Here is a 26,332-nt window from a genome sequence, read left to right on the forward strand (position 1 = left end):
TGTAAAAGGACTGACGTAATGTGAGCTCGCCGGCCAGTCCCTGTTAGTAAATGTATTTTAATGACACATATGTATTCTCTCACATACGTGCTAGGATAACCACATGGAAAACATTAATTACAACTTTGAAACTACTAAACATGCCTAATATTGTAAAAGTATTCCAATAAAAATGTCTACATAATAGTTAAATCACATTAAGTGTGCTCTAATTTCCCACCTCAAGTATCAGAGGCAGTATGCCTATGTACACCAGTTGCTGGGAAACATGGGAAGGATGGTGCTGTTACACTCGTATCCTGTTTATGGGTTCCCGGTCAATAGCTGACTCGCCACTGTGTGAACAGAGTGCAGGACTAGATGGACCCTTGGTCTGATCTAACATGGATCTTCTTATGTTCTTATTTCACATCAAATACTTGTGGTGTACTGAGAAAAATAAATAAACTGGGGTGCTTTTTTTTTTTAGCTTTCTTCACTAAATGCAGATAAAATAAACATGCTAAATTAAATCACTCTGAAAATTTTGCATCTGAAAATTTTCTGATGCAAATTAAAAGCTGCATTAATTAGCCTAATATGCATAGGAAATATTTCCGTAAAACTTTCCAGAAATCCCACATCATTGTTGATTATGATGATTAGCTCAAATTCAAAACTTCTTACGATAGAGGAAACTGAGTCACTCTCTGTAGCACAGGAGCAGGCAACCTCTGTTCAGTGGATTATGTTGCTTGGGCAGGGGCCCGCCTCCAAGCCTTACCTCCTCCGATGACGTCATCATGCTTCAACCTACTTTTTTCTCTTCCATATTTCCCTGCATGGTGAAACCAACTCAGCAGGTGCTTAGAGGAAGTGGCTCCTGCAAGCATTGACGAAGCCAAGTGGCACTTTCACATCCTGCTTGTATTCCAGTTGGGATATGAGTGGGGCAGGGACTTAACTGAGGTTTGCTGGACTGGGTCCTGCAAGCTCTGACCAAGCAGGGGGATCCCCATGCTATCTCCAATCTCTGAGAATATAGAAAAGGGGGAGAGGGCTGCACAAGGAAAGTCAGAATACAGGAAAGAATGATTTTACCAATATTTTGCCCTGCTCCCCCCTTCAATGTAATTTGTAGTGGCAATTGGGACACTTTTTTTAAATGCCAAATGTGCCCATGGGTCCAGAAAGGTTGCTTACCCCTGATATATAAGAATCTTTCCTTCTGTGTCATGTCTTTTAGATTGTAAGCCTGAGGGCAAGGACTGTCTTATTATTAACCTGGGAGACTGTTTTGGCTGGAGAGTGAAGTAAAAATCCTGTAAATACATAAATATTTCCCACATGGTAGAAGGTGGACAAAGCCAAAAATGGTAATCACCTTACCCTTCTCCATGCAACCCCCGCAGCCTTTCCCAATGGAGAGAAATATGCTGGGCTGTTTACACTTCCCTGTGCCTGTTTGCATTCTCTTTCCCTCCTTATTGTTTACTGCAACTTTATTAGATTGTAAGCCTATGCGGCAGGGTCTTGCTATTTACTGTGTATAATCTGTACAGCACCATGTACATTGATGGTGCTATATAAATTAATAATAATAATAATAATAATAATAATAATAATAATAATAATAATGGAGGAGCACCAAGCACTCTGAATAGCATTGCCGATGTCCCACCATCAGCCTATCAAAACAGAAGTGCTAACAGGAGAGCTGCTGATTGGAGGTACCCCAAGCACCTCCAAGCAGAATTGCCCAACACCCCCCATGGCCTTTCCTGAAGAAAGGGCTGAAAGGATTGTGGGTGATCGGCGGTGGCTGCATGAAGGCACCCAAAGCACCTTCAGGCAGTGAAATCCATCCTTTTCTATCTGCTTTTTCTGCTGCAGAGCAGGAAAGGCTGTTGCAAGGGACAGGGGTTTCCCGGTTTGGCCCTCTACGGCCAAAGTTCTCCAGGCACCTTGGCCATGCAGCTGCCAAACAGACCCCATCCTTCTTCTCAACTTTGCAAATGGGGAGGTGGCAGAGATCACTACGCAACCACCATAGGATCTCTACCCACATTTGCAGCTTCAAAGTTGGGAAGGTGTCTGGCTGTTTCTCATGCTTGAAAACAGTACCATATTCACCAAGCAAGTGGATTTGTCAGAGCCTGGTGGAAAGTCGTCTGTATTAGTATTCTGCATTAGTAATGTTGCATGGATAAGGTATTCACCCAAGCTACATTCACCTCATGGCTAAAGAATGCCTTGTCTACCCTGCGTTCTTTATGCATTTGCAGATTTAAATATTTGCAGATTTTTTTCCCTACATTTTTCTTAATTTTCATTTATGTACTGTCATGTGAAGTTCTCATTTTACTGGAAACCATATTCTTACTTCTATAATATGGAAAACGCAAATTGTACAATGTGTATTTGTGCACATTTAAAACAAGATTGATGGCATATGCACTGCTCCCTACCAATCCCTCATCATTCAACACACGTACAAACATGACTTCAGAGATAAGAATACCATTTCTCAATACAGAAAAAAAATCCCCAGTGTCAGGAAAATATCATGTTTGTAAATTTGTCAATACATTTTGAAACCAAAGCAGACAACACCATTACCTGTATCAGTCAACTTTTATTTTGTTCTCGTTTTGTTAAACCACAGACTTCCACAAAATGTTGGTAAAATCATAAGTGACAAAAGAGCAATGCATAGGCAGAACTAATGCCTGCATACCATAGCAACAGAATGAGTAACTGGGGTGCAGCAAAAGCTACTTCAGATTACTACAAAAGCAACCAGTTGGTATATATTGCAGCATGCTATACTGTCCCTGAGTGAACCTATCTCATCCGCTGGCTTTCAGTAACACCAACACACTGATTATATTGAGTTCTACCTTTCCCAGAACTTCCTCCCCCACTCCAGTTCTGCCTTCAAGTGCCTCTCTGATATTTGCACTTACATGCCATGCCATCATCTCAAAACTCATGATGCCCAAGCTACTAGTTTTCCTTATATTTCATTTCATATACTCTCCTTACCATTTGACGTCACTATCTGCCTTGTAGAACAGGTATGGAGGCTTGGCTTTATCTTTGACTCTCCTCCCTCCTTCAACCTACACATTCAGTCTGTTTACAAATAATGATTCTTCTCACTTTATATTACAAAAAAATATGGCCCATCTCTCATGTTGACTACTACAATCTTCTCCACTTTGGCTTTCTAATGTCCCACCTTTGTGTGTTTGTCTTTCCAACACTCTGCTACCAAAATAATTTACGTCTTATTACTTTGATAATATGTCTTTCTTTAAATCCCTACACTCATTTCCTGTCTGCTCTTTGATCCTGCGTAAGTTTCTCATCCTTCTATTCAAAGTTCTCCATATACTTGTCCCTCCTTATGTCTGTGTTCCTCTGTCCCGACACATCTTTGCCTGTGGCCTTCATTCATGCAGCTCTTCCACATTCATCTACCAAAGGTCTCCTGCTCCCTCAGAGGACTCTGCTTTTTCTCCAGAGAAGTGCCTATCAGAATGACCACCAGTTCTCATGTAATGGCAGCAAATCATGGATTAATTAATTCATGATTTGCTGGGGTCGTTACTGCTGCTATTTTTTAATATCCAACCTCCAAATGACCCAAGGAGAGATTGCTCCAAGCATTATGAGTTGTGGATTAAACAACCAAAAGTTAATCTACAATTAGTTCTCACATTAACTCTGAGTTGTTTAACTCACAATTAATACAGTGTGTCTTGGTTTGCACATCACAGATCAGGCTTATCCAAGGTGGTGACACATGCCATGGCAAATCATGAGCGGTACTGGGTTACATACAAACAGAGCCAATGCCTCTTACTTCCCTCAAATCCCTCTGCAAACCATGTCCTCCATTAAGTCTTTCAGAATAATCCCCTAGTCCCCACAACCTACTGCAACTACGCCTAATTATATGCAATGGCAGTGATCATGTATTCTTCCCCTCTTTGTTGTCTTCTTTGTGTCTAGTTCTAGATTGTAAGGCCCTTGGGGCAGGGATCTGTTCTTTCATTCATTACAAGTTATATTATTTATAATATAGTGCCATCCTAATACATGGCACTATATAAATTAAGATAATAATTATAAAAGAAGTAAGCAAACTCCCCCACATTACCCACAAGGTATGCTGGTTATCTTTATTTACCCAATCTAACAAACATTTTCACACACATTATGATTTGATATAAAGCATTCTCATTCATTCTGAACCAATCATATGAAACAGGTTTATAGGCAAAGATAATTGAGGCTGAAAAAGTGGACAATACTGGATCCAGGGAACGAGATGTTTTAATCTAGGTCCTAAACTTTTGTTGATTTCACATCTACAGCCCTAAAGCTTTTCTGCACCAACTACAAATGCTTATTGAATTTTTGAAAACTTGAATTTTGATTCTTAAAAATAAAGGCAAACAGAAAAAAGTAAACATGCCATTGTTATCAGTGTATGGTGAATTGAAATGTAATCAAGAGATAAAATAATTGATAACGAATTTGTTAACAGCTGCAAGATTAATGATATCCAGGAACTGGAAGGTTCAAGGGGATTATCATATAGAAGATTGGTATAAAGAAATATGGGATATTGTTATTAATGATAAATTAACATGTAACATCAAAGTTGGAAGAGGAATGATAAAAACAAATGATTTAGAATTAATATGGAAACAGTTTTTGGACTTCGTGTTATTAAGGGGGAGAGGGAAAACACTTCCAGAAGAATCAATGAGATTTTAGAAATCAGAATAAGATCCCTGGGTTAGGGGTGCACTTTAATGTTAATGTTAATTAATGATCAGATTAAGCAGAATTAAGTGGAAAGAATGTATGTTTATTAATTTGTTTAGTATGTATAATTATGTATTATGTATTACGAGGTTATTATTATGCATTGTTTGTATTGCTTAGAAGTATGGTTATTATGTGGTTATAGAAAATCAATAAAATTATTTTTTTAAAAAGTAAACATGAAATTGACATTACACTGAGAACTTAGAACTCTGCAACATACTTCGTTTCTAAGCCCTAAGAAAAATAGGGGCTTGGAAACAAAGTTTGAACATAGCTTTGTCCTAAATATGCATGCAAGAGAAAATTGTTGGGATGAGGACTCCCCCAACAAAAAGTAGTTCTTAGTTACCAGGGGCAGAGCTGATATAAGAATCACCACCACAGAGCTGATATAAGAATCACCACCACAATAGGATTTTTTTCTGAATATAAGATACTACACGAACTACAAAATGAGTAATTGGATTTAGACAAAAAGTTTATTCTCAATTTTAAAAGACATCAATCAACTTTAACTTCTATCTGAATAAGCAGATCTAATGATAAATATGAAAGTTAAAATATGTCCCTCCAGTTCATGAGATGCTACCAGACACATTGTCCATTTCAACACTAAATTCCAGTAAATGATAAATACGAATGTTTTAAGGCTAAGCATTCCAGTTTGAGGTTTGAATCCAGCCCAATTAATAAGTGTCTTATTTTCAACTTTTCTCCCTCATTCCTTATTTGAGACAATCTACAAACTAGGAAAGCACACATATCTACATTTGACAGGTTATATTTAAAAAGCTTGTGATGGAAAATATTCACATTAGGATATGTCATATTATGCTTTGAGCCCCCCCAAAAAGCCTGTATTACATTGTTAAACTTAAGCAGGTCTTGGCCTGGTCAGTGCCTGGATGGGAATCTCACATATATTCCTCGAAGTTTCTGAAAGAAACAAGATATGCACTGTACACACACATGCTCACAAATCCACCTATGAACCCAAGCAATGGGCTGCTCACACAGGAAGACATCAAAGGAAGATTTCAGTTTACTCTTAAGCACATTTAGTTGACAGTAATGTTTTGCTAATATTTATATTTAATGTAAATGAATTTAAAGACCATGATGTACTTTTTTGTAGCATCATGAATTTCTGTGCATTGGAAACAATCAAATTTGCACATCTGTCTATATGCATAATCAAGAATAAGCAAACATAAGAAAAACAGGATTTTGGTGTGGCAGTTAGCTATTCACAGATATTCAGTTCTGTCTGAAATGATTTGGCTAATACATGTAGTCATACGTTTTCTGACATATAGTAGAACGGATACTGAAATTAGATGAAAAACATTTGATCAATTTAGGATTCCATTTGTTTTTACCTATATTACTGTAGAATTTTACTGCTAATTAAATGTTAAAGATTGTGAATGTACACACATCAGAATAGCTCTGTAGTGTAACAGGTAGCATCCTTGCAGGATATAAATCTAGACTGTAAAAGGTTAGCCAGTAATTACTTCATTCAGCTGAGTTCTTGAACTATCCAAGTTTATAAAAGAGTGGATACATAGATGTCAGGAATTCTTCATGGGTAAGACGTAGACCAGATTGCTCTTGGGAACTTCCCATATCTATGATTAATAGTAGGTATGCTGGCAGGTCAAAACTGAGGACAATTGCCAACAGTTATCCAGTAGACAATGACCAGGCTGGAATAACATGCCATGGCTCGTTGTGGGTTATTGAACCCACAATGAGCTGCAGAACCCACAGATAAACCTGGCAAACCTGGGTTATGCAGGAGTTAAATAAACAACCCCTGCATAACCCTAAAACAAGCCACGGGTTATACAAGGGTTGTTTAACTCTCATATAATCCACGCTCGCCAGGTGAGTGTTGCATATTCACGAAATGGAGGCACCCCACACATTCTGCAGCCTTACCATGGGTTAAATAACCTACTATGAGACTGTTTGTATGACACAACAGCTGTTGTGTCATGCAAACAGTCTCATAGTTTACTCCTCCCTATCAGGCACAGATCATGGCAATTATACTTTTATTTTTATGCATGCTAAAAAGAATGAGTCTTTCAATGTTTTGCCAAATAATTACGCTACAGAAAAGTCATGCAATTTGAGGCAAGATTAAATAGTGGAATATTCTATTAGACTTTTAAAGTTTTAATGTAGAAATCTGAATTTCAACTATTCATTCTTCAAAATAAATAGCTTACAGAGCTACAAGAGACAAGTATAGTGGGCCTCAATCTTAAGTACCAGTGACACAGCCAAAGGTCAGCCTACCACAAGCAAGTGTTCCGTATCAGTAATTTAAGTCCAATATTTCCCAGGAGAAGACCTTTTAAAAACCTAAAATGAGTAAATAATCAACTAGCATTTCCAGCATGCTTAAGAAATAAATGTGCAGCACAAACATAGTTGCTGAGAAGCATTATTCACCATTCACATTTAACCATTCTAATTTTTTGAACCAAATGGATTAAAAGATAAAACATGGTTTGTTTTTTAAATGATGGTTTAAAAACCATCATTTTCTTACTGTATTCAAGGTATTTCCTCATAACCATATCACTAGGCCTATCCTTTCAATATAATCCTGATTAATTTTTTCAAAGGCATTTGTTCCGCTATCAATATATTCCCAATAAGAAAAAGGAGAGGTAAACGTAAGTAATTTGCTAACTCAGATGGTGTCTGACTCAGGCATACTCTTAGGTTTCTGACAGTGCAATCCTACCTATGCATATCTACTCAGAAGTAAGTTTCACTGAGGACAATGGGACTTTTGCCAAATAAATGCATATAGGATGTAGTCTAAAAGTTGAGATGAAACATATAATTATATAATAAAGTCTCAACACTTCAGAATATTTGTGCATCCAAATCACCCAAGCCAGTTTATGCCATTCTACACAGCACTAATGGATGAAACAGCATTCTCATCCCTTAAGATATCCAGTATATGGTTAGCACTGAACAAAGCTCTCAAGAACAAAATTGCTCAAGGTGTAGATGTATTTATACAACATGTTATATACAAAATAACTCTGCATCAATATTTCTGCTTAAATTGAATTGAATATTCCATTGCATATACTGACAGATCTAATACCATCAAAACATACATAATTTTACATGTATTTAGAACATATTTCATATATTAATGATCATGAAGCACCACTGAGCATATTGATGGCTGTGAACAAAGAATACACATGCAGCCAGTCAATTATTTTAAAAATCCTAACTTGCTGGGGGGGGGGGGGGAATCATGCATCATGCATTGTATATTGTAATTCTACTTCATTAGAGCAGTCCTTTTAAAACGTGAATGCCGATAGTTTATAAAATTTTAAAAATTCAACTTGACTACAGATTGTGCAAGATAATACATCTATGAGAGCAGCACTTGAGAATCACAACAATTTTCAAGAGGACAATGCAGACATTTTAAAAAGATAAAAGCTGAATATTGGCCAGCCGCACCCCCTTTCTTATAGCAAAACAAGTAGTGTGGATGCAATACGTACAATTCGTTAAGCCATATCATTCAAATTTACATTGATTTATTCCCATGGACTTCGCTGGAAATAAATTGGTTTAAATCCAGGTAATCCGGCTTAATTTGTTTGCAGATCATGCTGTTATGTTACACCCACTGGCTACTTACCAGCCGCAGTGCTGAGTAGTAAGGTGGCACTGGAGAAGAGGAGCACCAGCAAAAGGTGCTGCAGCAAGGCAGTCATATTTGGAGAAACCCAGAAGGATGACTGATGTGTATAATTAAACAAAATAGCGACAGGAGGAAATCTCCTGTCTCCAAAGAGTCTTAACCTCTTAGTTTACAATCCAGTCTGAAAGGGCAAATGGCAGATGAGAGGAGCTGCCTGAACCTTTACTCCATTACATGAATCTGTCTCCATGTTTTAGGGCTTGGCTCCCCCTTGTTCGCTTCAATCTGGAGATAGGAGTTTTGGTTCTCGAACTAATATGCATATTTCTTTTTCCAAGCAGGCATTCGTTATTATAATACCGAAAACTCAGATTATTTCCCACGCGTCTTCACCATATCAAAGCACCACTCAGGTTTCAGATGAATCATATCCAGGGGTGAAGACAAAAAAATCGATTGTCATGTAGAAGAAGCAGCGTCTTCAATGGCCCCAAAAGGCAGACAGGGACAGGAGGTTTAAAGGCTGAGGTTTAAGAAAAACACACGCAAAAATCCAAACGTCTCTAGTATAATGTTCTCTTTTTTTAGGAGTTATTTTCAGTCACTTAACGTTTAAAAATAACAAGGCGTCGTCTTCTTCACAAGGAATTTTAACGGCGTATTGTCCCATTACGTGTTTTCAGTCTCAGATTGAAATCTGAAATGTTAAGGATCCATCCCCCCCCTTGCCTGGCGCACACACGCCCGAAAGAAAAGAACTCCAAACTAGACAGCGAGGCTGAAAGAAAAAGCTTCTTGGCGTTTCCGTGAAGCAGCAGCAGCAGCAGCAAATCAGGGCTCCGCCGTCCCTGGCTTCCACAGAAGGGAGGCCTTTCCCCTTCCCCAATTCTTTAAGACCGGGCTTGCTTCCTGTTCGCCCCCCCTGAACCCCTTCTTTACCACAGCGAAGGCGGGGGAGGGGAGCCACCTATCCCAGCCTCTTCCCTCACTTCACACTGGACCATTCCCTCCTCCCCTCAGCTTGCCCGCCAGGCCCCCTCCTCCCACCCCCTCAGCTGTAAGAGGCTCTTCTTCCTCGCCCTCAAAAGAGTTCCCAGCGCCGGCCAAATCCTTTCTCCACGCCACACACACGCACACGCACACGCAGCCACCTCTTCCCTTCCTCTGCCCTCTACGCGAGGCGAAAGGGCTGCGCACGGGGGATTCTCACGGCACGGCGCGTCGCCTCCCCGTCCCCGGCTGGCTTGCCTGGCTGGAAGCGGCTCCCCTTCCCTCAGACCAGACACAAAAGGGAGTCGCTGCTAAACTGCCAGTCTGAGCGCCCGGCCCGTGGGCGCCACGAAGCCCCGCCCCATCCTCCCCCTGTTCCTTTGCTCTCCTCGGAGCTCGTCACCCCTCCCCTCCCGCAAAGGCCTCTCTAATCCTCGCGCGCCTGCCAGACGCGGCGCGCCTCCCGGCTGGATCATAGAGACGGCGCTCGAACTCTAGATAGAGCGGGCCCTGCCCCGGAGCCGGCCCATCCTAGCGTCACCCTCTCGCTGCCTAGTGTGTGCAAGTATCGCGGAGGGGAAGAGTGAGAAGGTGTTGACAGAGAGTTTTCTGCGCCCCTCCCGCATCGCCATGTTGTGAAGAATTGCGTGTTTGCCAGATCGGTGGTCTGGAGAAAAACTGCGTGGGCAGGACCTGTTCTTTTGCTGACGGCTCTTTCCTATCTTCCCTCTCGGGGCGGTCATTGTGGGGCTGCGCCTTTTGCAGCCCCCGAGTGTTAATTGGCTTTGAGTTAGCTGCCTTTCCTCTCAAGAGTACTCCTGGTCTCTCGTGCGTTGTTACTCCGGAGTCACTCCCAGTAACTTCAGTTGGGCTTACTCTGAGAGTAACCGCAGCCTAACAGCATGTTGAGTTCCAGGCAGAGGTGCGTCGTGGCTCCAGTGTAAATGCCCCGCTTTGCACTTGAAAACAGAATAACTCTGGTAGCTGGCCGGGTAAAAAAGAGGAACACCCACAAGAAATAATCAGAAATGCAAACAACCACCAGCAAATAAAACACACACACACGGGAATCATAATAAACATATTTTTGGAGGGGTAAAACCTGAGAAAAGGAAGCAAATAATTGGGAAAGTATGTAAGGAAGAACAGAGTTCGGTTTAAAGGTTTTTAAAGATCCACCGTCATTTTTCCTGTGTTGCAAGAGACCAGGCAGGATGTGTGATGGAGTTTTTAAAAGCGAAATTCAGTTCTTGATCAATACCCAGAATGCAGAGTTCCACAGGGCATTTTTGTGAAGTAAGACCCGCTGAGCCTAGTGGGACAAAATTCTCAGGATCAGGTTGCATGTCTTCAGCTGTGAGATGTGCACCAGACACGCAAAAAGTACATGCCTGGAAATTATTACAGCAACGAAGAGCCTGGAAGTCTTCTGATGTCTCCCTGAAGGCCAATTCCAATAATATGACCATATTTGCCCATGTTGATTGCTGGGGAAAGTTTCAGGCTTCAGTACATGGCGAGGCGGTTGTGAGAACAGGATGTTTTCAGGTTGGCTGTAAGTGCAAATTTATTTAAAACATTTCTTAGCCGCCTTTTGGGGCAGAAGACCTCTCAAGGCGGCTTACAACCATCCATTAAAAGCAATAAAAGCATAGACAGTAAACATTAAAAGCAATAAAAGCATAGACAGTAAAATATCAGTTAAACAATGAAAGCTCACAGTAAAAACTAACAATAAAAATAACAAGGCTAGTAGCAGAAAAGCAGTACTCATTTATGAGAAGGCCATAGTAAAAACGGTTTTAAGGCCTTCTTGAAAGTCTAAAGGATGGTGCATGGCGGACCGCCAGTGGGAGTTTGTTCCACAGCTGTGGGGCCACTGCTGAGAAGGCCCTCTCCCATATGGAAACCCACCTAATTTCTCTCAGTGGTGGGCAAGTGAGAAGGGTCTCACTTTTTGATCTTAACATGTGGGCAGGCTGATATGTGTGAAGCTGGTCCTTCAAGTATCTTGGTCCCAAACCTTTTAGGGCTTTAAAGGTCAAAACCAGCACTTTGAATTGGGCTCAGAAACACACGGGTAGCCAGTGCAGCTGGCACAGTATAGGCATTATGTGGTCAGATTGCCTCGCCGCCACCAATACTCGGGTGGCAGCATTCTGCAGCAGCTGAAGTTTCGAAACCATCTTCAAAGGAAGCCCCACGTACAGCATATTACATTAGTCCAGCCTGGATGTGACCAGTGCGTGGATAACTGAGGCAAGGTGCATCCTCTCCAGATAGGGCCGCATCTGGCATACCAGCCTAAGCTGGTAGAAAGTACTCCTGGACACTGCAGCCACCTGATCTTCCCCAGTTAGCTCAGAATCCAGGAGGACCCCCAAACTCTATATTTATTTATTTATTTAAGCCATATCCTGCCCTATATCATTAAGATCTCAGAGCGGCGTACAGATAAAAACATGCAGTATAAAACAATAAATACTTGGTCTTTTAGGGGGAGTGCAACCCCATCTAAGACCACTTGTAAACCTCCATCTGAAGTAGTTGATTTTCCCACCCACAGTACCTCCATCTTGCCTAGATTTAGCTTGTTCACCTCATCCATCCCAAAACAGCCTCCAAACACTGGTTCAAGAGTTCCACAGTCTCCCTGGGATGTGCAGAGCTGAGTATCATCTGCATACTGAAGACACTTCAGCCCAAACGTCCTGATGACTTCCCCCAGCAGTTTCATGTAGATGTTAAAGAGCATGGGGGACAAGATAGAACCGTGTGGCACCCCACAGGCCAATGGCAACCAAGAATGTAGTACCTGAATTTACTTTGCTTTCCCCCCTCCTCCTCCCTCCCAATCCCCTTTCCTTTTGTGTCATGTTTTTTAGATTGTAAGCCTATGGGCAGGGACTGTCAAGAAATATTTTTGTAAGCTGCTGTGAGAGCCTTTTTGGGCTGAATGGCGGGATAAAAAAATGCTTAAATAAATAAATAAATAAATGGCCATGGGGTGGAATAGAAGTCCCCCAGCACCACCTTCTGAGACCTCTCCTCCAGAAAGGACTGAAACCACTTTAAAGCCATGCCTACTCCAGGTAAACACTCCATGGCTGATGCTATTGAAAGCCACAGAGATCCAGAAGAACCAACAGGGTTGCACGCCATCCCTCCATTCCCTGGTGTAAGTCATCAAGCAGGGCAACCGAGGCTGTTTCCGTCCATAACCAGACCTGAAACCTGACGTTGAAGCAAGAGTAGTTGTGAGCCAAAAGTTACTCTGGGATGAATTCAAGTGAGTGCAAGTGATGTGTACATGATAGCGGTTGAAGGTGAGAGTCAGTGGCTTGCCTAAGTCACCAAGTGAGTTCTTAGATGAAGTCAGATTTGAACTGGAATTTCCAGCTCAACCCCTCAGCCATTATTATTATACAGCAGCTTGCTATGTGTTAATGCCATGAGAAGGAGAAACACGAGCCAACATTTCTTTTAGTAGGAATAAGTGATGTCTTTTGTCTTTGAAACTGCAGGGAGGGGAGAAGTACCTTCTAAAACTAATTACTGTTTGAACCAACCTTAATATTCACAGTCTAATTGTCAAATGGAGTTTTGGGTAGGACAGCTCAAACAAATTACCCATTCTCTCAATACAGACTGTTTAAAAGAATGTTTACATGTCTTTGATGTCTCTTATCACATCAGCTAACTAATATCACTTGTTTGCCAAGTTGCTTAGCAGCTATCATTTAGATATCTTATTTACTCATCTAGCTGTCCTGGAGATATTTCCAAAACCTGATTTTCCTTATCTCCGCTTTTGTGGCAAATTGTGAGTCACATTTTTTCATTTGTTCCCCAAAATGCATCTTCCTCTAGATTTTAACTCCTTAAAACTCCTTTAGTCCTGGTTTTAAGCGGTTAAAAATCTAAAGATAGAAACTTCCTTAATAAAAATCACTGACACAATTTTAATTGCATTCTTAAATAGGTTGCCTGCCATTAAATGAACTAAAAGTTTTGTGGTTCTTCCTACTCCACAATTAGAGGACAAATAAGAAAATAGTCAATATTTCTGCTGTGGAGCAAAGTAAATAAATAGCAGTGAAATTTGGGTATAGTAAATGGGATTTCTTAAAACCCCAGCTCAGATAAATCTTCACCAGTGTTCTAGTTCACCTACCAAAGACACTTAAGAAATTGCTTGCATTATGTGTACTTCAAGCTAGTCAAGAAAAAGATTCTTAGCTATATGCTTTGAGTTGGATCCAGGATCTGCCTTCCTTTGACAGAAGGACTCCATAAATTTACAGACTGTTCCTCTGCCTGATTTTCAGGGTTCCTCCCTCTTACCTGGCACCACAGCTCACCCCATTTCACCCCTATTCAGACCTAATGGCAGAAATTGCAGCGATGTCTGCCTGCAATTTTGTGGTGGTGCCTAGGACAATTGCTCAAATGGCCAAATATGACCACAGCTCCAAAAGGTTAGCTACCCCTAATTTATGGTGATTTAAGCTCTTAATAGTTGGAAGTAACTCTGGGGAGTCTTGATTCCTTGAGCTCAACTTTAGGGTGTTTTAATGACCACACAACAACCGGCTTGCTCTCTAGCCACTCAGCCACAGCAGCTGTCAAGGGAAGGATGCGTTGTGGGGCATTTGTCACCCCCAGGTGCCAGCCCACAGACCAGCCATATACAACAGAACCAAGCAGGTTGTCAGAAGACCTCTGGAACCCTGGTTGTCAAAGGATACCAGATGTTGCTCAAAGCTTGAGCTCTTTGTGCAAAACAGATATCACCAGACACTATTCAAAGCAGCTCTACATTTATTTAAGGGTGCAATCTTACACAAGTTTAGACAGAAAAAGTCCTACAATTCCCAGCATGGCTGGCTAGGGCATGCTGAGAATTCTAGGGCTTTTTTCTGTCTAAACCTGCATAGGATTGCACTCTAAGGTAGTTAACCAAACATATGTACACACACACGCAGCTGAAGGGAGACAACCTACAGAACCCTTCCCCAACATGGTGCCCTCCAGATGTGTTGGGAAACAACTCCCATCATCCCTGGTGGTCATGCTGGCTGAGGAAGGTGGGGGTTGTCCAAGATATCTGAAGGGCCCCAGTTTGGAGAAGGCTGAGGCAGTATCCAACTCGGTCAATCAGCCATCACAAATGACACTGTGCTAGTGGAAACCAGATTCTGAACCATGCGCTAGAGGAGACTCCAACTAAGGTTAAGTTTGCACAAGAGGCTGTGAAAGCAGCAGTGCACAAACGCTCGTGTGATGAAAAAATTGGTGGGGCTCTGCTAACACTATTTGAGTCTGTGGGTTAACACCACTGGCTACTGCCCCTGGTCTACTGGTTAATTCATGATAGCCAGTTGTGGTCTCTGGAAGGAGTGAAAGATTCCAGGGTGATGTCACAAGTCAACTTAATTTGCCTAACTACTTCCTTATATTCTCTTTCTTTTTCCTCCTCCTGGGCTCCCCAAAATAGGTCCAGCACATTGGATAGTTCATTTACGGTTCTGGCTGGGTCTGCCTGAAACCCAGAATATATCCACAGCCCCACAAAAATTGGAACCACCAGCCTTCACTCCTGGTTTAATAGAAGATTTTGCATTTTTCCTTCGCAAGGCCTTTGTTAAGTAAAAGATGTACACACCACTGATACTAATGCCATTACAATTGCTCACAATTCTAAAGTTTTGAAACAAAGAGCACAGCCCTGATTATTCTTATCAACAGCAACTTAGAACAACTTGAACAATCTCTGTTCAGCAGATAGTAAAACCATGTGTGTGTACCGCAAACTCCAGCTTTGATAAAACAATGGATTTTGATTAAACAATAGTGTTTGGCAGAAAATTCCATTAAGCCTTTCAAGCAGAAGAACCCAGATATTTATGGCTTAGGACAGGAATGTCAAGAGGGTGTCGCAGGGATTTTATATCTAATACAATCCAGATCTAATACAACTCCTACATTCCTTATTTTGCTCTCTATTTCTCACCCAACAAAGATCCATCAGTTAGACACCCGCTCACAGATTACTTGGCATATCCTAGAAAAAGGGCTGTGCACCACCTCGAATCCGAAGCGGATTGGGGTGATTCGGACCCTTCTGAACTGGATCTGAGGCAGTTCGGGCAAAGGCTGAGGCAGCCCGAAGCTGAAGCCAATTGGCTCTGAAGCTTCGGGCCGCCTCAGCACTTCGGAGCTTGTCCCACCACCCAAGCAGTCTCCTTACCTGCTGCCTCCGTCGCCACCGCTATCTTGGTTCTGGCGGCTTCCACTGCCGCCGATGCATAAGACAGGAAGTAGACCACGCGGCCTACTTCCAGGCTTATGTGTTGGTGGTAGTGGAAGCCGCTGGATGGTGGAGGCAGCAGGTAAGGGGGGAGGGGGCTTACCTAGTGCCTCTGCTGTCTGCCGCTGCTGTCCTTATGTGCAGCAGCGGCGGTGGACGATGGAGGCACCAGGTAAGTGGGGAAGGGGAGACTTTTTGGGTGTTGGCTGCACAGCCGGCATCCAAAAAAGTCCAAGTTGTCTCAGAGGGCCTGAATTTCGCCTCGGCTTCGGCATCAAGGCAGGTCAGGCAGCTCCGAGGTGGATCAGGGCTGCTTCGGGGGCTCCAGATCGACCTCTGAGGCATATCTGAGGTGGGGGTGGCTGCACAGCCCTACTAGAAAGCTTATCTAAGCATGTTTCATATCTTACTGGGGTGATCATATATGTTAGAATTTACCACAATGACTTCCGTGTATATCATTCATGCTAAGTATAATGAGGAGTTGTATCGTTTGATGACACTGAAATCTGCCCTTTTGTTATTTACCTGAGGCAGCAAGTATGGTATTTTACTAGCCATATTTCAGGGCTAATGTTCACTGTGACCATTACTCTGACTGTTACATTTCCAATCAAGGCCAAAAAGCAGGGATGAGGAACCTCAGGCCCAGGGACCAAATCTGGCCCTCCAACATTCCTCAAATGGCCACGCCCCTTCCCCCAACTATCAATCATTTGGTGATTTCCCAACTTTTGTGTCGTCTTTCCCTATTCTTAATGGTTGAAATGTCTCTCCGGAGACTACAATGGGCTGGTATTTTTGGCTCCACACCTTTGCCTTTGACCCCACCCACCACTGGAATGTGACCCCCTTAGAGCTTCTTGGAAATTGAATTCACCCCTCGAGTTTAAGAGGTTCCCCACCCCTGTTTAACAGGCTATATGTCAGGGTTCCCCAATCTTTTTTCCCTATTTGGGAATTTTCCCTATTTGGGAATTTAAGAAACTGTTGTGGGTACTACCACAAAATGCCTAATTAGTGGATCACTACTGTGGCATCTACCTGTTACCTCTATAGATCATAGGCTGCATCTTATTCAGCAAACAAAAAATGTTTAGTGGCTATTGGACGCCGCAACATAATTTTAATAAGGGATTGTCTCATTTGGCTAATTGCTGGAAGTGAAATACAGCTAATGCTTCTTTCAACCATATGTTTTGTCAATGTCCAGTAGTTGCTTCTTTTTGGCTAGAGGTTATTACACAGCTACATGTGTACTGGAACAGTTTAATATTCACTGATGCACACTCTTTTTTGAATTATTTACTTGCTTCATAGGAATTAACAAAGGGTCAATGAAAATGAATTCTCCACACCCTTTTGACAGCTAAAAGGCTGATACTACAACACTGGAAGGATAAATGCTCACTTCCTATAATGCAGTGGATTGAGAACCTTACAAGGCTTGCAATATTTGAATAAGTGGCATATATATGCTACTTTCAAATTGATACTTATTTGGATAGCTGGTCTGGTTTTATTGAAGCCATTGCAGGAAGTTGTATGCATTTCATATGTAATCATTGCACATACATATACAAATCTATGTAAGTATATTTAAAAAATGGAAAATAAATAAACATTTTTTAAAAAAATTATGGGAACCCTTCATGGGCACCATTTGGAGGTGCCCAATGGGTGCCACATTGGGAACCCCTGCTATACATGATTGCCACAGCTGACGTTATTATCCACTCCCCTTCCGTTCCCTCCCAACTGACTACTTCATTCATAATGGCAGCAGTGAGCTCTGAGGGGCCTAACCTCCTACCCTCACTTGACCAGATGACTGAAAAGTTACAGAACCTGAGCATTGGTAGCAGCAGCCTGTGGGGCTGGTTCTGCAGAGTGAGGTGGCCAATTGGGGGATGCCATGAAGTAGAAAATTGTTAGTTATTTAATTGATTATTATTGCATTTTTATTGCCAGGGCGAGGGAGCGTTGCTAGCTGAGTTCTCTGCCTCAGGTTCTAAAATAACTTGGCCAACATTGGATTCTCTGTTTCAGACCTTATGGGGAAGGAGCACCATTTGCTGCTTTGCTTCAAGCAGCAAAATTTCTTTGGAGATTCAGGGTCTCTGGCAGGGGGGAAATAAAGAGGCATAGCGAATGGCTCCTTGAGGTTATTTTAACTGTCAATGAGCTTGGGAGAGAAACAGAATAAAATAATGTAGAGTAGGAATGATACATAGGAAGTTGTCTTATACTGAGTCAGCCCATTGGTCCATCTCACTCCGTATTGCCTACATTGAGTGGCTTTCCATGGTTTTCAAGCATGTCAAGAGTCTTTCCCAACCCTACTTGGAAAGGCCAGGTATTGAACCTGGGATCTTTTGCCTGCAAAGCATGTACTCTACCGCTGAGCTACAGTGACCCCATTCAGACAACACGCTAAACCACGCTGCTTAACCACAAAATGGTTAACAGAACACTTAACCATGGTTTACGGTGTCGTCTGACACACGTTTTCCCTAACCACCTGAGCCATTAACCACATTGTGGTTAGGCTCACTAAGGAAAACTTAACCACAAAAGGGTTAAAAATGTTGCCTGCAAGCATTCCGCATGTGGTTAGCGTTAACCACAGCTGAACATGGTTAAGCTAACCACAAAGCCCAGAGTGTCCTCTGAACCAGGCCAGTATTTTGCACCACCTGGTCTTCACAGGAGTTACAATATGACTCAGACTGCAATCCTAAACACATTTACTACAGAGAAATTACCATTGAATTCAGAAGGACTCACTTTTGAGTAAACTTGTTTCGGATTGCTCTGTCAGCTCACCTGCTGGAAAACGTCAGGGAAATGAGACAAACTGCATGCAGTTGTGATCTTTATTCCTCATATTGAGGCAGTAGCTAAATCTTGTTGTTTTTTCCTGTATAATATTGCCAGGATTCGATCATTTTTGTCTGTCTCTTCCGCCAAGACGCTTGTTCATGCACTGGTTATTTCACGGTTGGACTACTGCAACCTTCTTCTCTCTGGCCTTCCTTCTTCTCACATCAGTCCGTTGGTTTCTGTTCACCACTCCGCCGCAAATATCATCTTCTTGGCTCGCCGCTCTGACCATGTTACTCCGCTTCTGAAATCTCTTCATTGGCTTCCAATTCACTTCAGAATCCACTATAAACTTCTCCTGTTAACCTTCAAAGCTTTTCACGGTCTAGCTCCTTCCTATCTCTCCTCTCTCATCTCACACTATTGCCCCGCTCGTGCTCTTCGCTCCTCTGATGCCATGTTTCTCGCCTGCCCAAGGGCCTCTACTTCCCTTGCTCGGCTCCGTCCATTTTCTTCTGCTGCCCCTTACGCCTGGAACGCTCTTCCAGAACATTTGAGAACTACAACTTCAATCGCAGCTTTTAAAGCTCAACTAAAAACTTTTCTTTTTCCTAAAGCTTTTAAAACTTGATGTTGTGCAGACTTTCTACTGTTAGTTTTACCCTTCCCTGTGCCTGCTTACCCTACCCTGTACCTGTTTGCATTCTCTTCCCCTCCTTATTGTTTTACTAGGATTTTATTAGATTGTAAGCCTATGCGGCAGAGTCTTGCTATTTACTGTTTTACTCTGTACAGCACCATGTACATTGATGGTGCTATATAAATAAATAAATAAATAAATAAATAATAATAATAATCGTAATGTATTAAATGTTGATTCTGGCATTTTAAACTGGGTTTAACATGGAGAAGGGGAATGGTCTGTGTGTGATTTTGTTGAATTGTGTGTGTTTTAATTATCATGTGTCTAGTCATAAAGTTCTTATCAAAAATGTGTTGGTAACAGATTGCAAGTGCAAAAGCCAAAGCAAAAAACCAACAACCAGTCAGGCCGTTGAGTATGATGGAGCAGTTCAGGAAAACCTTTACAATATTGCTGAAAATGGACGTTGATAGGGCTGCAAAGTAGAAAGGGGAGCAGTCAGCAACTGTTGAAAAGATGAGTGACATGCTGGAATGATTATCGTAAGAATCTCCAATAAGCGGGGACATTTGTTTCTTGTCTTGCAGTGAGTGATCTCAGCATTTTCGAAAATGAAAAAAGAATAAGGATTCTTTCCTTTCTGCATTTAGAAAGTATTATACCAATTATGATTTGATTATTTTAATTTTAGTACCGAAACTTATTTATCTGACCTTCAGGAATGGGCATTAAAGCAAACGCAGATTAATTTCTCCATGATACCTAGTCAGTTCAATATATAGTTTAATTATCTGTTGTGGTTCTGCATGGTTGTTCCTAAGAGAAATACATGTCATCTGGCATTGTACACTGTAGGGGAATAAGAGCCCAATGTCTGCCTAAATCTCTTGGCTTGCACACCATAATGTGAGAAGTGATCCCTCTTGGCAATATATTGTCAGTAAAAATATCATTTGGTTATTCATTAAGTCCAAATGACCTTATCAGAAAGAGAGATGCCATTGAATCTATTTAAAATTAACTTTCTCTCTCAGGGAAAATTTGGCTTGTCCATCATGGTTCCAAACATTCATCTACATTTTAATTTTCATCAGCAATTATATCCTGTCATTGGGGGACGGGGACTAAAACTAGGCAAATGCTATATAGAATATTTCAGTATTCTGGTATTTAATACTGCAGCTATTACTGCCTGTATGTTTCCAAGCCCAATTCAAGGTGCTGGTTTTAACCTATGGCTACAAAGCCTTACACGGCTTGGGACCACAATACCTGACGGAACGCCTTTCCCGACATAAACCTACCCGAACACTACGTTCAACATCTAAGGTCCTCCTCTGGGTGCCTACTCTGAGGGAAGCTCGGAGGGTGGTGACAAGAGAGAGGGCCTTCCCTGTGGTGGCCCCCCAACTGTGGAACATTCTCCCTGACGAGGCCCGCCTGGCACTGACATTGTCATCTTTTCGGTGCCAGGTCAAGACTTTTCTCTTTTCCCAGGCATTTAGCAATATGTAATGACCGTGGGTCTGTTTTTTTGGCCCATCGTTTTTAAAGTTGTTATAGTGGTTTTAAATGTATGTGTATTTTGCTTGTTTTTGTGGTTTTGAATCTTTGTATATTGTTTTTAAGTGGTTTTATCTTATGTGAACCACCCAGAGAGCTTCGGCTATGGGACGGTATACAAATGCAATAAATAAATAAATAAAACCCTATACATGTCTACTCAGGAGTAAGCCCCATTGTGTTAAATATGCCGCAGTCCTACACACAAGCTGAAATCTTACAGTGACAGAGGCACTCGGAGGAGGCCCCATTGAATTCAGTGGGACTCACTTCTAAGTCCATATGTATTGGATTGCAGTGTAAACCATCCAACATGCACATCAAATGATTAACTATCATAACTCATAAGGCACAATGTAGCCACAGCTAAGCACTTCTGAGTCCCATTGATTTCAATGGGGTGATTAAGCACATAGTTCAATCTTCCCCATTGTTTAAGTTTTACTGCATGGTGCCCCAATTATTTTCAGAAGAAGTTCTTAAAAATTTAAATAAACAGCTGAAATGACGACTCTCCCATTTGGTTTGTTAGATATAATTAAATTGAGATAATCATGCACAATTTATAGGGTGGAGGGGAAGTCAGATGTTTCATGAAAAAGCAAATGAAAGCCAAATATAGATGTTGTGTTACTTTCTATGACTTAGTTGTTCATTATAACCTGACAAGTAGGTTAGTGATATGAAATATACATATACGTTCAAAGTACAGCCTGATCCTATGCATATTTATTTGGAACTGAGTTCCATGTTATTCCATGGGGATTACTCTCAAGGAAGTGTACATAGCATTGTAGCCATAGTTCACTGTCAATTTGCCATGATGCCTGGGGATTACAGTCTGTCTTTGTAGCAGCATATTCTTAGAGTGGCATGCTCATAGAAAGATGAAAGTAATAATCAGAAAACCCTTTAAAACTTGGGATTCAGCAATAACGAACATCTACCAAGAGAACTCAGATTCTGCAATCAAGTCCAATTACACAAAATTAATCAAAGATGCAAATTGCCTACTTTACCTAAGCCTTCTTAATTTGCATGCTCAAGCATTCACCTGGATCTGATAACTGAGTTTTTAAATAGGTAAGGTGCAAGTAGGGACAGGATAGGCTATGTGGATATAGGAAGGGCAGTAGGAGGGAAATTAAGCTGAGAAGAGCTGAAAGCAGGAAAAGAGGGAACGTGTTGAATCCAATGTTAGTCAAATTTCTCATTTATTTCAATTGGACTACTCTAAGTAGGACTATGACCAGCTGCTATTACTCCTCAACCACTTTCTCATTATTGGCACCACTTCCCACCATACTGTTCTCCACCTTGTACTTGAAGAAGGCACCCATGCCTCTATCCTAACTACACTACTGACAAGGAATGTTCCATTCAATCTGGTAGGTGTTTCACACCCCTATTGTCTGATAATATGTAATATCCCAAACTATTTTGGGTCAGTGGGCACATTTGGAATTTTGAATGTCAAGAATGCTCTCATAAAATTGCTACCCATTCATAAATTCTTGCCCACCATGGTAGAGCACAGCTGGTCACCAAACACTCTTTTCCAGAAGGCAAACTGGTGGGACCAAAAGAGAAGTAACTTGCCCAAGAACCTAAGTACAAGTCTGAGGTGGGTTCTGAGCAACAAAACACAAACCCATTGTTTTGACACCCTGCCCAAATCTTAATAAAATAAAAATCAGGAAGGGCAGGAAGCATGACAGCTGATCAAAGAAGTGTCTGTGGGTACATTGGACCCCACAGGCACCACATTAGAGATTCCAGTCCCAAAGGATGCTTAATACCCATTTTCCTGAACTTCATTGACATGTAATAGCTGCACATCATGAGTTAATTAATCCACAATTTGCCACCATTCTGAATATGCAACCTCTGATCAGAGGTTGCTCCGTGATGTGTGAACCTAGACACTATTGGTGAATTGTGGATTAAACAACCCCAAAGTTACCATACAATTAGTTTTTTTGTTAACTTTGGGTTGTTTAACACACAATTAACCCAGAGATGGGGTTCAGATGACATGTTAACCCACAATGGGTTAGACCACAATAGTTTATTTAACCCATGATGGCTTAGTGTGTCATCTGTGAGCTCTTATCTCACCAATGGTAGGTTATTTCCCCCAAATAAGCCACCCTGGGATCCCATATTTTGCAGTAAGGGTTATTTTGCCTATGATGGTTTAGCAAGTTGTCTGTCATGCCAGCGTGGGTTACGTAGGGTGACCATATGAAAAGGAGGATAGGGCTCCTGTATCTTTTGTATTGAAAAGGAAATTTCAGCAGGTGTCATTTTTTATATATGGAGAACCTGGTGAAATTTCCTCTTCATCACAACAGTTAAAGCTGCAGGTGCCCTGCCCTCTTTTAAATCTGGTCATTCTAGTATAGCTCCTGCACTTTAACTGTTGTGATGAAGAGGGATTTTCACCAGGTTCTCCATATATACAAATGACACCTGCTGAAATTCTCTTTTCTATGCAACTATTAAAGATACAGGAGCCCTGTCCTCCTTTTCATAGGGTCACCCTAGGTTACAAAGATCTCCTACTGAGCTGTTTGGCAAGAGTGGTCAAAAACTTTGCTGGCACTTTATTCCTCTCAAACCATCTCTGAGCAAACTTGTTTTCCTGCCACATTCAGCTGTATCTCTGACACAAAATAAGTTCTCCGCCCTTTGTTGTATGTGCGTGGAAAAAGGAGATCCGTCAAGGGCTTGAAAATCTGCAAATGAACCTGGGATACCTGCCCAGCCAGGTGGGAGGTCTACAGTGGAAGGAGGGACAAGGGGGGAAATAAGCTACACTGTGTAACTTATTTCTTTGATTGTCTTTCGGGACACAGTAGGCTATTTGCAAAATAAGCGACTATGCGTAGCTTATAAGCCACCATAGGTTAACACGAGGTGTGAACAAGCCCATAGTGTCCGCATTCACACATCACAGAGCAACCTTTGATTGGGGCAATTGGAGGTTGCATATTTAAAATGACAGCGCCATGTACCACAGCATATTGTGGGTTAATTAATTAACCCACGATTTGCCACCATTACGTGCAGATAGGCCCATTGTAAGATGGATGACTGCCATATGGATGGAAGTTAAATTTACCTACGTCTGCAAGCCTATTGTCAAGTCTATTGAGTTCTACAAAAGGTTTTAAACGTCTTTAGATTTAAAAAAAGAAAGAAAAGCATCCTTGCCCCAAAGGCTATTTAAAGATGCTATTTGGAGGAAGGGAGGTTTCAGGCCAGCTGTGATTATGCTTAGAAAGTGTCTGTGCATGCTCCTTCCTCGTTTGCATAACAGGAGGCTTTGAGCCCAGTGTTCGTTTTTTCTGCTTCCAGGCCTGATGGTGGTGGCCAAGATTATGCCCTTAAAACATTGATCCTGCCTGTCTCACCATCTCATACGGCACTGTGGTGCCCAAAATATTCAGACCACCCAGTCTGATCAAACTGTGGCCAAACCTCTCCCTGCCTGAGAAGTACTTTCTCTCTTTGCCTTCATCGCTAGGGCCTCTTTTACAAAATTACTGTGCCAAGCCATTATGGAGCTTGTTTGACCAAGGAAATGTTTTCTCTTTCTTCTTCTAACCAAAGGTTCCTAGAAAAACAACATTTGCATTGAAGAGCCATGATCCAAAATGCAACAGAATAAGATTTTACACTACATCCAAGTCCTGCCCCAAATGAATAAAGAAATATTTATTTAAGCATATATCCCAAAGAGGTCTGGGTGGCTTCCATATAGTTCCCACCCCAGGCATTTTCCCATACAAGCAACATATAGAATCGGTCTAGCTTCACTTCGTAGCATCAGCGCCTGACACCACACGCTCTTATCATTCCCTGCACTCTGTGAATATGTGTTCAGTCTGAGCTGCTAATGGCACCCTGGCTTCCTAAAAGTGTGAGATGAAGGAATCTGTGTCCCCAAATAGTGTGTATGTATGAGAGAAAGAGTTTGATTTGTTAATTAAACCAGATGATACTGACAGTTTTGATCTAAGATGGTATATATTTTATCCTGTTCAGTCTCTCCAAATGTTGGAAAGAGTAGTGATGCAAAAATTCTACTTTAAAATAGAAAAACAAAACCGTAATTCCTCATATAGGTCTGGTCTGCGCATAATGACAACCCATGAGTTGTTTAAAGCATGGGTTGTCAGGGCCGTGCAGGAGGGAGTGGGCTGCCTCCCATCCACTTGCCGCTTCTACTTTGCAAGTGCTTTCAGAAACAACCCAAGAACACTTCATTCCTGGGTTGTTTGATGTGATGTCCAAACCTGAAAACAAACAACCCAGCATTTGAACCCTTAGCAGTCATTCCTGGCTTGATTGAGAAACTGGATACAAAGCAGAAGTGATGAGTGTGTGGGAGGCAGCACACTTCTGTCCGACCCCAACAATTCATGGGTCAAATAACCCATGAATTGTTGTTATGTATGAACCCAGCCATATACTTAGTTCAGAAAATTGCTGGTATCTGTATCTCAAAGATAACAACAGTGTACAGAAATTTGATATGTATTCCGAAAGATCTGAAGGATCCAAAGCCAGTTGTGATTCTGAAGTGGACAGTTAGGTCCACTTTCCTTTCAATCTGGGCCAAGTTATACAGAAAAATACCTACTACTGCTTTTATTTGTTCATTTGCAATGCATATCATTGGCAAAATTGCAAAATAGGAAAGCGCAACTGGCTAGACAGCTGAGCAAGCCTGGGTATTCTGCCAGAAAGCCTTGCAATCTTGTTCTCTTGATACGTGGCATTCGTATCAGGTCTTCATGACCTCCAGTCAGCTGCAATGGAATCTCAGAAGTCAAATGTGTCCAAATAATCAGCTACTGTATTTTTCCACAGATATCAGCAGTTATCTCTTAAGCTGTGTACAGCTGGTGATTTCTGAGGAGGAATGGAGGCAGCTGCCCTCCCCCTGCTACGATGACACTAGCCTTGATCCAATTTCAGTAGCTTGATAACAGTACAAATGTAGTAAAGGTGTGGAAGAGGCTCAATTCAGCCTTTCTGCAGCAGGAAAGTCTTTCCACCCCTTTTCTCCTGGTGTGGTGGCTTATCCCAGTGGCCACTCCATCCGTTGCTATGTGATGACAACCGTAAAGTCCTGTTGGGCTACCTAAAGCGTCACTGGGAGTTCTAGAGCCTGTAGGTGGCCATTTCCATGGTTGCCACTCCCCCCCCCTGAAATGGACAGATTTAATAACACTGCTGCTGCCACATGACACAGGAAGCCACCCTGGGACATGTTAGCCTTACTGCACAGGTTAGGAAATGGGGATGGATAAAGTACCCAACATGGGGAGGCACCTCCCTCATGACACAATAAATCACCATGGATCATTATTAAACAGGACTCACAGTGGGTTAGTGTGAAGTCTGAATCCAGTCTGAGTGTGGGTTGTTGAACCATGGGTTGTTTGTTGAACTGGGGGTTAGCATGTGATCTGAA

The 26,332-nt window shown here is 41.8% G+C and overlaps 1 protein-coding gene across 2 annotated transcripts in view; it reads right to left on the reverse strand.

Moving 5' to 3' along the window:
• BMPR2 (bone morphogenetic protein receptor type 2) overlaps positions 1-9,505 on the reverse strand; it is a 99,770-nt gene extending 90,265 nt beyond the window's left edge. For both annotated transcript variants that reach the window (XM_063116152.1, XM_063116151.1), the window contains exon 1: positions 8,516-9,505. In XM_063116152.1, the coding sequence (XP_062972222.1) occupies positions 8,516-8,591 (76 nt within the window). In that variant the 5' untranslated portion in view covers positions 8,592-9,505. The remainder of the gene's footprint in view (positions 1-8,515) is intronic.
• Positions 9,506-26,332: the final 16,827 nt, after the last annotated feature.

The sequence above is a fragment of the Elgaria multicarinata genome, chromosome 2 (assembly GCF_023053635.1).
Source record: "Elgaria multicarinata webbii isolate HBS135686 ecotype San Diego chromosome 2, rElgMul1.1.pri, whole genome shotgun sequence".
Classification (NCBI taxonomy): Eukaryota; Metazoa; Chordata; class Lepidosauria; order Squamata; family Anguidae; genus Elgaria; species Elgaria multicarinata.